Here is a 12,406-nt window from a genome sequence, read left to right on the forward strand (position 1 = left end):
AAGCAGGCGAATTTCAATGACCTTCTTGTATGAATTTCTTGTAATCTGCGGTTTATCAAAAATCCACCGCCCTTAATTGATAAAATAGAATAGGCCGCGATGGTTTCCGCGAATTCATAGCGATGACCTTGGCGTCGATGTGCGAAAGATTTCTCAGAGGCTTCTTGATCTGAAGAGCTCAAAGCCATTGGGGGTTCATAAGGTCTAAACCTAGAAATCAAATTATGAACCTGCCGAAAACGAAAGAAATATTGCGCCCGAATTCTTCTTTGTACAGTATGCAAAAAAACTGTGACCTATTAGGAGAGATTTGGGATGGGTTGGTTATTATCACGATAAACTGGTGAATATCTAACAACAGAAGTATCTTGGAATATCTCCATATTTGAAGCATCATTTGTCGTCGGATTACCTCGAGAGAGTAGACAAGCAACAAAATCCGACCACTCAGAGGATTGAAGCGTGATCCACGTGGGTCATCATGGATTAACCTTATATAATGTCATACTCGCTTGCCAGTGTTCGATTGCCTACCGCCGACGCTCACGTCAAATAGTGCCCTGGCATGCAGGGATTATGTTCCCGGCACGTCTTCGGAGTATTACTCGATGAATTTTGATACATGTATACTGTGTCATAAACAAGAAAACTGACTTGATAGTTTATAAAAAAGAATTACACATGGCTTAATATTGTCGAAAATAAATGATATAAAGTAAATTTTATATTACGGTATAAAGGATCAATATTTTGGGGTCATCGATAATTGAATTGAATTGACAGGCAACCAGTCTAGCCCCGATATATTGATGACGCAGTGCACATCCTTTCAAAAACGATAATTTAGATTTACCAAAAAGATTAAAGTAAGAGTTATGAAATATAACTAATTACAAATAAACGCCAAATTGCATAATAGTAATTGTTTTGAAACGCCAATATTTGATGACGTAGTGCACACATCGACTCAAACAGAACCCCTTAAATAACGCACACTGGGTATCAATGTATATATACAAACATTATTGTAATGGTTTTTACTGCGTCAGAAGGTATCTTTTACTAGACTCCAATCATAGACCAGAAGCATACCTTCCATAGTGAGGACACAGTTTACTACTGCTATAAGAGGTTTATTATTATTTGTGTATAAATCATTGATGTATGACTATAAAAATGGTCCGTATGAAAAGACGCGTAGACGCACTGTAGAAATACGCCAACAGTAGATTTACGATGGAAAAAACTGAAGAAAATTCACCGCTAATGTAACGCCAAATTATCAAATGAGTTAGATTGTAGATATATTTTCATATTTCTATATCATTATCATTTCATATAGTAACATATCCACGATGCAAATCTGTACGAATTCAAAGAAAATGCAAAATACTAATTATCACTGCAGCTCCTTTGACATAATTACAACCAGGAAACACAATTACATTCGGCGTACAATTCCACAGCCGCTTTTAATCGAATAAGCTCATGACAAAGCTTGTTAGAACGTCGTAAGCCTGTCTTTTTATCCGGAGGGATATCGCAGTGGTCGCCCTGAGCTGTGGTGATGCTAAACATAGTCGCTGCATCGCAGGGCTTGAACCGGCTCGATTTCACGCGTTTCAAAATGTTATTAATTGTGTCATCGAAGGTAAGACTGAAGGCGTTAAAAACTGCGCAGATAATTTCAGCCTCAATAAACAATGCAGATGTATCCCTGACATTTACATCACTAACTACGTCAACGTAAACACGCAATATCCGAGGATAAAGACGATGAAGTGCGTCGGTGATTGGTTTAGTTTCATATTAGACTGATCCGTCTGATTACTCCAAGGTTTCATTGATACTATACATCTACCGTTTTGTTTGAGTATGACTATGAAGCCACGGTTTCACCAAGCTGTAAGATAAGAAATGTTAAGTATATAAGAATATGTTAAAATATTGTTACTGCTCTTCAATTTTCACAGAGGCAAAATACGTATGTGAATGGTAAGTGGGATCAACTAGTCTTCCACAAAACCAGCCCAAGTACACGCAACCCATAATTATGTAACCAAATTTGAGGATCAATTACTGCTTCAGAACAAAACATCGCGATACAAGGCCGGTTCGAAAGGCTACCACATGAGGTGACATTGTTTTAGTTGTAGTTGTTGGGGGTACGCCCGTCATTGAAACCTACTGCGTTTCATCTTTATGGCCATCATAATAATAGACAATGGATATTGTCAACAGGCACATCATTGAGACATTGTCAGTAGTATCGTTAAAAGTAACAGGTGCGAGGGATATAACCGACACGCAAAATGAAATTTTCGGTTGAAATTTTAAGGAATTCTCAGGTGATGAAACGTTCAAATATCGCGAGAGGATCATGGATCTATCATGTAGATCGCAGGAATTGCCTGAGAAATTGCACTAAAAACCGTTATGGTTCTAAATTCTATTGCTGTTCGGGTATTCACGCAATAAGCACGCTACAACTACTTCCTGTTGGGCTAAAAAAACCACTGGATGCAGTAATGGATTGGACGCAAACGAAGCCTTCGTGAATAGAAATTTGCGCGTAAAACATTCGCGCATGACCGTATAGTAGTGGGAGGAAATCGTAGCAGTTAATTTCTATTTCAATGAAGTTGAATTCAGCGTTCTTAAATAAACGGAATGCTTCACACACTCTCCGTCGGCAAAAGTGCGTTGGAAAGGGGATGGTGCCTCATCGGAACTTGAAGATTAGATTTGCACCTTTTTGTTAAGGGACGCAGAGAGCCGGGTGCAGGCGATCACGGTCCATGAATCCCGCATATCCTTGCCCTAAAGACTGATCAGAAACATCTAATCGCTTGATAACGGCCCTTGCGATGTTTCACCTGGGCTACCACTGGAAAATTTCGTACGCTGTATATTCGGCGATAAAAGCCCCGTTCATCGATCCAACTGCAATCCCAATCATTAATTTGAATAGACGTTCGAAAAAATACGTATCAGTAAGTTCAGTACGAAAGTTCCGAGCTGAATGTTTTTGAATCGTACGCTCCGTCATAAATCATCGGGCGTTATAGTGTTATGACGAGTTAACGGAATGGAATGAAAATACTCGTGTACCCTCACCCGCAGGCGAGTCGTACTTTCCTTTAATCGTCAAATTTCAAATAAACTCTCAATGAAAATCCTCTCTACGATAGTGGCAACACGTACGTTGCAAAAGATGATTAACACGATTCGGTATTTTCGGCACGCGGAGAATTCTCGTTAAACGAACTAGTCCTAACAATTCGCGATTCGCTAAAATTTCACGTAATGTTATAGTTGTACGATGCGTCGGCGGTATAAAAACGAACGATGACGCTGCCTTATACAACCCACTACTGACAATCGTTCCGCACAGCGCCTGTCGCCGCCAATCACACTTTGATGATAGTTGCTTCTATAAATTGAAACGCTAAATAATTCGACCGATCATTATTTAACATTCCAGGCGTCGGCCGTTACCAGATGGATACGAAGTTAGCGAAAGAAGGAAGTAAATCAAAGAACGCGTGTTATGTTTGTTAACAACGACAGATGAATAGAATATTAGGCAGTATGAACTATAAACATGGCTGTTGGTGTAATTATGTAATATTGATAATAACTCTTGTTTTATGTGGAACTCAAGCTTATCAACACACCTGGGAAAAACCTGGATGCTACAGAATAGGTAGGTCAACAAAATGTTCATCGTAAAAGTCAGTTGTATTGTTTTGTTCGCAAAAAACTTTTAAGTCAGTTTAAAGTCAGTTTTTGCCATCGATTATATCGCATTCCCCGTTAGAGAAAATTGACTGTTAAGCTGCTATCTACTACTTTATTCAAATATGGAAGATTGAGGGCATTTTTCTTTTTTCAATAAATGAAAAAGAAACCGTAAGGCCATTCAAAAATGAAAACCGTGTTTTACGTCACCGCGCGCGTGTTGGAAAAATCATTGACGAAAATCGGGTAGAAATGAAATAAGCGCTCCCACATTTAGTGTAATAACCTATGTTGGTTTTTATAAAGAATAAAATACCCCCGCCCGCATCAATCGATAGATCTTTGTTCTTTTTCCTTTTATCGTGCAAAAATGTCATGAAATGTGCTTTGTCGGCAATGAACGAAACGTTATTGATATGTGTGTTTTGATCGGGGTTCGATAATGTCAGGGTGCATTAGCTCGGTCATTTCGATAACGACAATCTAAAAGCAAAAAATCAGAAATCAGAACGCTATCAACGCTACCTTCGGCTATGAATAAAAATGCGATCGTTACTGATATAGGTCTGGCGAATTTTACCCATCTCTCAACCTTATAGAAACTTTACCCACACTCGACGCTCGCCGCTCGCAATCTTTTCCCACTTGCGCGAGCCACACTTACTTCGTTTTGGATGATTTATCTATAAAATCAGTTTACGAATGAGAGGACAAATTATTTGATGTCGTTTCATGTAGGCGACGGACTACTTTCAGCACACTACTTTCCGTTATGTTTGGCTTCTTTAATTTCCAGAAACTTTTGCAGAGACGAGATGTCATAAAACGGCGGTATCGCGATCTTAAAATATCTAGAAAAAAAGATATTTTCCATTTTAGACCCCGGCACGTTCGAGAAACTGATTTGATTCAATTGTCTACGTATATGTGGAATCCTCGATTGCCACAGGTTGTGTTGCTGATTAGCAGGCGAATATAAGCGAGATAAAGCGGAATAGACGAGTTTAATAGACGAGTCTTAAACCAGTTTAAGCTCACTTTGGTTATTTAGGAAATCTAATAACGTAAGACCTGGCAAATTAAAAAAGGGTAATCATGACAGGATAAGGTATGATATCTAACTCCGGTATAGAGGCTTTCTCGGTATAGACGTGACGACGGACCGAGGATGGATCGCATCAAAAATGAGTCCATCAGTGCTATAAACTTACATCTCTCTGCGGTGTAATAAGTCATGTTGCCGCTAGGAAACAAAATCCATCTAAAATACTTACATGGTCATTTTATAGGCCGATAATTGACACGCCGTCATAATAAAACCGGGGAACATAGGTTCATATTTACCGGGTAATGGTTTTGTTATGTGGTAATACGGGCTCGCGCGATCTCCGCTGTGGGACAGCTTACTCGTTTATTTTCTGGTGTTTGCGAAGCACTAAATACTGCGAGCTAGCTGTCTGACACGGTGTTCTTCGCGGAATAAATGCGAATGAAAGCTACATGTCCTAAACAGTCGTACATAACCATCAACCATCTAAACGTGATGTGCCATTACGTGGAACTAGAACAAATCTGATTAAATTTTCTTCGAAGAATCTGATCGGATCTTCATTCAATCCCTCCATTTATACATATTGCATCTTAATTCGTCTCTGTGTTTAAAGCGAAAATAGGTTTATGACACACATCATATGATATAATACTCCAAACCAATAACATGAATGCACACGCGTTGAGATTTGTTTTCCCGTTTGTTTTTTTCCAGGAGTGACGAGAAAGATTAGAATACCTGGGTGCTACGTATTTGACAGTGCGACGAACGCTTGTCGTGGATTCTGTTCGTCGTACAGTTTTCCTTCTACCTACGAAACGCTAGTCGTGTCCCCGAACCAGATCATTACCACAAGGGGCACCTGTTGTAACATGTTAGAAGCTGAGACGGTAAGTAATGCAAACACGGTGCAAAGTTTCCTTATTAGGATCCCTTTTCCCTTTTCCCTAATAGGGCAAAGACCAACGCACACGATTCATGGACACACGGAAACACGGAAACACAAAAAAGTGTTTGATTTGTTTTCACAATCAACAACTGACTAAATCTTGCAACTGAATCTTCCAAATACTCCGGGTGTTAAAATTGGCTCGGGAAAACCGGATTGAATGAGCCTTACTTATTTCGTTACTTATGAAATATCCAATATATACACAATACGTCGCAATAAGATATGATAACCAGAAAATATAATTTTGAATTTTGAAAAGGTATTTTGGAAAAGTCTTCAAACTCATTAGGTCGTCAAACATGAATAACAAATCAATACGATCGGTTAGGTTCAAGTTTTGAATATTGAAATTGCTATTTGCAACGCAGATTATACCATTTTTGATAGTCAAAAAAGTGACGGCTCCGATGATGATGATGCAACGAACGAGTGAGATTTTCTCCGAAATTTTTTTTTTATTCAATTCTCAAAGGAGGAAAACGCTTTTTCGCGAATACATAGAAATGACGTTTTAATCATAAACTCTAGTTAACAGTAATGACTATCCATCATCGCACGCAGATGAGTATATGCCAGTACAGGTAATATAGATAGTCATCTATTCCTCTCTAATCAAAGCGAAACCTCCTGGTGTATGACTTATTGCATATTACACTTATATGGCAGTTATGGTGATCTAGGGTAGTCGCACATTCACAGAAATAATTCGTCAACACCAATTATATGGTTATCATCGATGTTTCCCAACAGCTCATTGAGTGCATCTGTCTATTAACACCGAGAAAATCATGATACGTTTTCGCAAAAAGCATCGTCTAATGATGACCAACCCGGTATCATAGTTAGTCCAAAACTTAAGACATGAGAGCAAAACCCGTTATAAACACAGATTTGTAAATCAACGAAATGGCAGCTTGGCAATTTTCAACTTGAAAATAATAGTTTACCATGGTATATCGGCTTCTGTGTTCGAGAACTGCGAAATTCGGTACGCGTTCGAAACTTTCTGGGCTTCGATCGCGGTTCCTCTCAGTTGCATCGGTATAGGCATCGCGTCGCAGGTCGACATAAGTCAGCCTTTGAATATCCGTTCAACTGATTTCTTTTTCGTATTTCTTCTTGCAGATACAGTATAACGTGCCGTGTTTAGGAGGAACTAGAACGATATACATGAAATCGGCAGTAAGATGTGAATGCTCATTTTGTAGTCGCCATTGATATTACTCGACAGTCAGTTGCTTATATACATTCCATCGATGCTGAACTCTTGTTCTCATTCCAAACCAACCAGACGAACAGACAAAACTGTCATCTGTAGTATTACGTACGTGGCTGGAAACGCGGCGAAATCTTGCCACAGGGAGGGAATAGTATACTCGTCAAGATTAATGAAATATCCGGGTGAACGCGGTTGACAAAAATTTCACGTGTATATTTCACTCACTCACTTTGCGACACTTCATCGGTAAATTGTTATGTCGTGAGGGACAGGATCTCAGCATTCAACATGCATCTTATCATTTATATTTTTATCCATTAAATCAGGTCTATATTTTGATATGAATTTGTTTGTTTGTAAATCAATCTTTCTCATTTTGTGATTCGACCTCACTTTTTGGTCAAAAGGGGCGAAAGTGGGTATCTCTAATCTTGCTCGAAGAAATGGAAGCGGGGAGAACCGCAAATTGCCCACGTCGGTGACCTATTTGGAGAGAATACGGTTTCTCTGATTCTCAATCGGTTAACTCAGTTAGATACTGTTGAAACAGTTTAAACCAAAAGTCTCTTGATGATTGTGCCTTCAATTCCTTAAAGTCATTTACCACTATCAAGCTACTTTGTAGCGCTTAGCATGTTATTCAATACGAAAGACAACACGTTTGTCAAAGGTTTTTTGGTTCGTTGGGTTGATCAAGTGAAACTGTCAGTGTCAATGATTCGAATGGTCCACAAGAGTCTGCGGAACATGGAGAAGTTGTTCCTTCAATCGAGTATATCGTAATATACAAGACATCTTAGACACATCACCAATGCTTCGCAAATGAGCTGCCGTTTAACTAGAGTAAAACCTTGCAAGATATATCATTAGATTTCAATTTCTTTGAAAAGTAATTATGATTATCATTATTCTATTAGATTTTTCACTCGTTTCACCGAATCCTTAGAATATCTCTTTTTCCAAATACCGACCTTAAAACTTGCACCGATATTACGACTGTTTTTTCAAAATTACCGTTTGTTCCAAAACTCTGGGAATAAATAGTCATGTAAACTTGAACTTGAACTTAAAAGATTAGGATATATCTTACACCAAAGTTTCACAATCTATATCAAATCAAAGGAAAAACGCATAATTAAACATAGATAAACATAGATTTCTGTTGTTAAAAGAGGAACAACTCGTCAAACAGAATAAGAAGAAGAAGAAGAAGAAGAAGAAGAAGAAGAAGAAGAAGAAGAAGAAGAAGAAGACGACGAAGTAGACGAAGAAATACTCTGCCAAAATTGAGTGTTATTCAGCAGCTGTAACATCTCTTTTTACGATTGTATTCTTTAACACTTAACTATAATTCTAACGATAACTTTGTCAAATCTATGAGCAAACGCCCGCTTAGAGTTGATTTGTTCATCTTGAAATGGGATCGTCCATGTTATTCATTTGATTGGTAGATTCTTACCGTATATCAATTTTTTACTTTTATTCACACTGTCTACACGAACAAAGTTAAAAAAACAATGCATTGATAAATATGCATACGTACACAAATATATTCGTTGACGCAAAAGAGTACCGATTAAAGTTTACCTTTGAGCCAAAGTATACGGAATTTGAATTGCACATTATCGACTGAAAAATATCTGCTCGTCATAAATATTCTAATAAGTTTCCTATTACTAGTTTTCGTATTGCGGATACCTGAAGGCAGAGCTATCTAAACCCGACCAATCCCGCTTGAATACCTAAAGAGTAATTAGAAAAATTCTTGAAGTTCGCAGGATACTAAGATAGAAACCTTAGCGAGGTAGCATTTTCCGTGATTCTGCACAATTTCTTTTTCTTGGTGGACATTTTCTTCCGTGGAAACTTATCTTTGCGGCGGTTGGTTGCGAGAAAATACGAAACGGAAGCAAGCAGATGATTTTGACCACCAATAGAGCTCACGGATAAACTCACGTTTACACGTCATTGCTAGCTCGCAAAGGAGTTTTTTTCTGGATAATTTTCGTTAGAACACATCACCAATTAGATAGTGTATGCGTCATTATCATGCCTTTAAATTGCACTAAGGAAACCACAATTCTGATACAGACCACTTGTGGGTACTTTCGTGGAGGTACCTTCGTAGGTTTACCCTTGGAGTAATAAGACTGTATTCAGTCACATTGTTCCAAGGTTTATCCTTTTCAAGAAAACCATGGCCAGTTGCGAAGCTAAAAGATCATTTATTGGTGTCAATATAGTTTCAATTGCGGCCCTTTTTCTCACGGTATTCAAGTGATAGGGCCAGGTTCTTCGAGTTTCACAGTGGTTGTACAGAGTAAGTTTCTTTTTTTAGTATCTACACTTGAGTCTAAGTCAAAAGCTGGGAATAAACGATGTTGTGGAAGATATGCCGCAGTGTATCTTTTCATGGTTAACATTGATCAATGCGACCAAAGGAAACTCTGATAGTATTAAAAACATGTGTAGCTATTCTGGGGAAGATTACATGGACACCACTGATATATGCTTAGCTATCTGATATTTCAATTCATTCGAAATGCGTCATGCGAGATAAGAGGATTTTCAGTCATTGTTTCTGTCAACGTGAGTCGTTAAATGGACAAGGTCTCGTAGACATTAACTTATCGCCACACCTTAAGACTCTATTCAATCACTCGCTTACCGTTAAGTCCTAAAACAAAGATTCACGTATCATCTACCAATATGATATAGTACAGCGACAGATCTGATTATGAAGTGCCGATATTCTATAATCCTCAAACTACTCATGGTAAGTACGTAGTTTTCAGTTCAGTTGAAGGTGATGACGTGAATACGTGTTATTCCCGTGAGAGCTTGAAATCCTAGTATGTGAACAGTAACAGATCATACTGATGATTACTGATCGGGTGATCGGCCAAATCTCTCACAATCGATGCAACGTATTTAGCAACATTTACAACGTATTTAGCCTATCCTGGACCAGTCTTAGGACATAGGCCTACATACAAATCATTTGGCCACACTAAGAAATACCGGCCATAGTTTCTCAAGAAAGTTTTTTAAAAGTAATATTGAAACCCGCTCGCCCGCATAGCTGTGTAGTGTATGACAGTGGTATTTTTTCTGCGGGCGTTTATAATGCTCATCTTCGACGTACTGGTAATCCACATTTACGGTGACAAAAACAGCGCCAGGTTCGTTTTCTTTTACTTCATTTCAAGGAAGGTGAAGCTAGCGAAAATGATTGTCTCAGCTTCGATTAAACGAGTCGATATAGTTTGATTTTATAGGTTTTGGGGAGCTTCTTTATTCTAAATAAAGTTTTTTGCATATGTTCTACTTGCATTACTGGCATTGTAAAAACTTCCCTCCCGCGTCTGTTCAATAAGTCTACTTACAATTGTCTCCAGTCAATGCTATGTCTTGATATCAATATGATAGTGATGTAGATTTTTTTTGTATTGTTAGATCGTTATAAATTTAATTTAAATTTAAATTTAATTTTGTACTCCGTACATCTCGACCCGGATCGGGTGTATCAGTAAAAAACAGAGTTTATTGAATTGAATTGAATTGAATTGTATCATTGTGCCAACCATCATTGGATGTCAAGCGTGAGCGGTTAACTGAAGTAAATTATTGTTTGACAGCAAAAAGACACTTTGAAACGCGTGACGTTTCTGACAGCGCGAACCATGAGCAGTTCCGGTGCAAAATACGCCGCGCGTTCTAAGTTCTAAGTGAAATCCAGGCATTTCCATTTATGTCAATCATGACGATTCTGCGTGTCCTTTTGAAAAAAGACACTCCAACATTCGGGAGTTTATGTATTCGTGGTTTGTCATTCTTGGACGCGTTGCGTGTCGCCTGAGAAATCTCTGAAATATGAAGCACGCTATGGAATGACGGCATAAGCTAATTGGCGCTTATGGCATCGTGTCCCGAGATGGTTAGTGAAGAGACAACGAAAGAAATAGACGGTGTTTGGATCATGTAATTCGTTGTCAAATTCCGGGTTACGTCAACTTATACTTTACATTATTCAAATTCTGGTGAATATTTCAAATGTTAATTTGTACAGTTTTGGCATTTTACATAACGCTACCTTGTGACGAGCTCTCGATTTATGAGAAACAATTAAAGTAGTGGATCTAGAAAAATTCGAAGGTCGAAGTCTAGTAAAAGAGAAAAGGCTTTTATTAGATAGCAGCCATGTTAAAGGCCAATAGTGGGGATCCACCCTTGGGATTAGATAACTTGGGAGAAATAAACGCGGAAAGTTGTAGGAGAGATGTAATTTCCGAGAGAAGGGTGTCAAATACGTGCAGGTTTTACAATCTATACCTAGATGGAAAGGGCAACCTCATATTGGGAAGGCGAGATCCGGACCAACCGAGACCACCCAGTAAAACCAGAATTATGAACAAAATTACGGTAAAAGGCAGATGAGATAACCGTCATATACTTAAGTTATGGTTGACAGGTTGCGGCCTCACTCTAACTGTCAGCAGTGTCAACGGTTATTTGCTGTAAATACTGGGGGAAGAACGCAGGGTAATTAGTGCGTACTGTATAATGCCGTATATCGGACCAGCGCCGCAAAAGTTTGTTCGAGTTTTCGCCCATAGTTCATAAATTAATCGATAATTTAGTGTGTAAACCTTGTAAAAAATGCAATAAAAATGCGCGTACGTTACTTGAAACAAACATTCGTTGGTTCAGGATCTATTCATAGATATGTATGACGTCATTACTTTCATATATACATAATAAGACCTAAGTGTAATCAAATGAATCTATCGTGTTGTAAATTCCATCCGCTTTTTCTCGTTCGTATCATATGTGTCTGAAAGCTATTCAATTTTCTACCATTTTTTTTCGCCACGCGGTTGAATTATAAACAAAATTCAAAACAGGCCAAGCAGCATAGATTTGATAATATGGAAATATCAGATTTTCGCGCTGATTTGACTATAGTATGATGCAAACTTCGTAAGAATAATTGATAACGTAATGCCAGTGCTGTCCAATGTAAATTGATGCGAAATCAGCCATATAATTGAAGTAGAATTAAATTGCATCTTGTCCTTTTATACGCGCGGTGAAATGAGTTTCAACAAAAACCTAACGCTCAGTGTCACTAACATGCCCTGAACGGCGATTCGGACCTGATAGCATTGCGAGACTGCCACGGCCCGTGGCCGAGTCCCGATGCCAGCAAGTTCGAATTCGTGCCGATGGAGGATGTGTTACTTGAGCTCCTGCGAATTGTTTTCAGATGATACCTAACTGGGCATTGTAGAAAGAGACATTGAGTTATAAGTATAGTTATAACCGCATGAAAATACGTTTTAATTCGTGAGGCTAGAAGTTAATAGGAATAATTTGCCTCCGCTGTTTGCAAGGTTTTATTGATAAAGTTTCACACGAGGATGAAACAACATAAAATTGTATC

At 38.4% G+C, this 12,406-nt stretch overlaps 1 protein-coding gene across 1 annotated transcript; it reads left to right on the plus strand.

Annotated features, from left to right (window-relative positions):
- The first annotated feature begins 3,491 nt into the window (after nucleotides 1-3,491).
- Nucleotides 3,492-6,973, plus strand: LOC141915123 (thyrostimulin alpha-2 subunit-like). Its single transcript, XM_074806535.1, has 3 exons — nucleotides 3,492-3,706; nucleotides 5,507-5,682; nucleotides 6,870-6,973. The coding sequence occupies exons 1-3, from the start codon at nucleotides 3,571-3,573 to the stop codon at nucleotides 6,960-6,962; spliced, it is 405 nt and encodes a 134-aa protein (XP_074662636.1). The 5' UTR covers nucleotides 3,492-3,570; the 3' UTR covers nucleotides 6,963-6,973.
- Nucleotides 6,974-12,406: the final 5,433 nt, after the last annotated feature.

The sequence above is a fragment of the Tubulanus polymorphus genome, chromosome 1, assembly GCF_964204645.1.
Source record: "Tubulanus polymorphus chromosome 1, tnTubPoly1.2, whole genome shotgun sequence".
In the NCBI taxonomy this organism is placed as follows: Eukaryota; Metazoa; Nemertea; class Palaeonemertea; order Tubulaniformes; family Tubulanidae; genus Tubulanus; species Tubulanus polymorphus.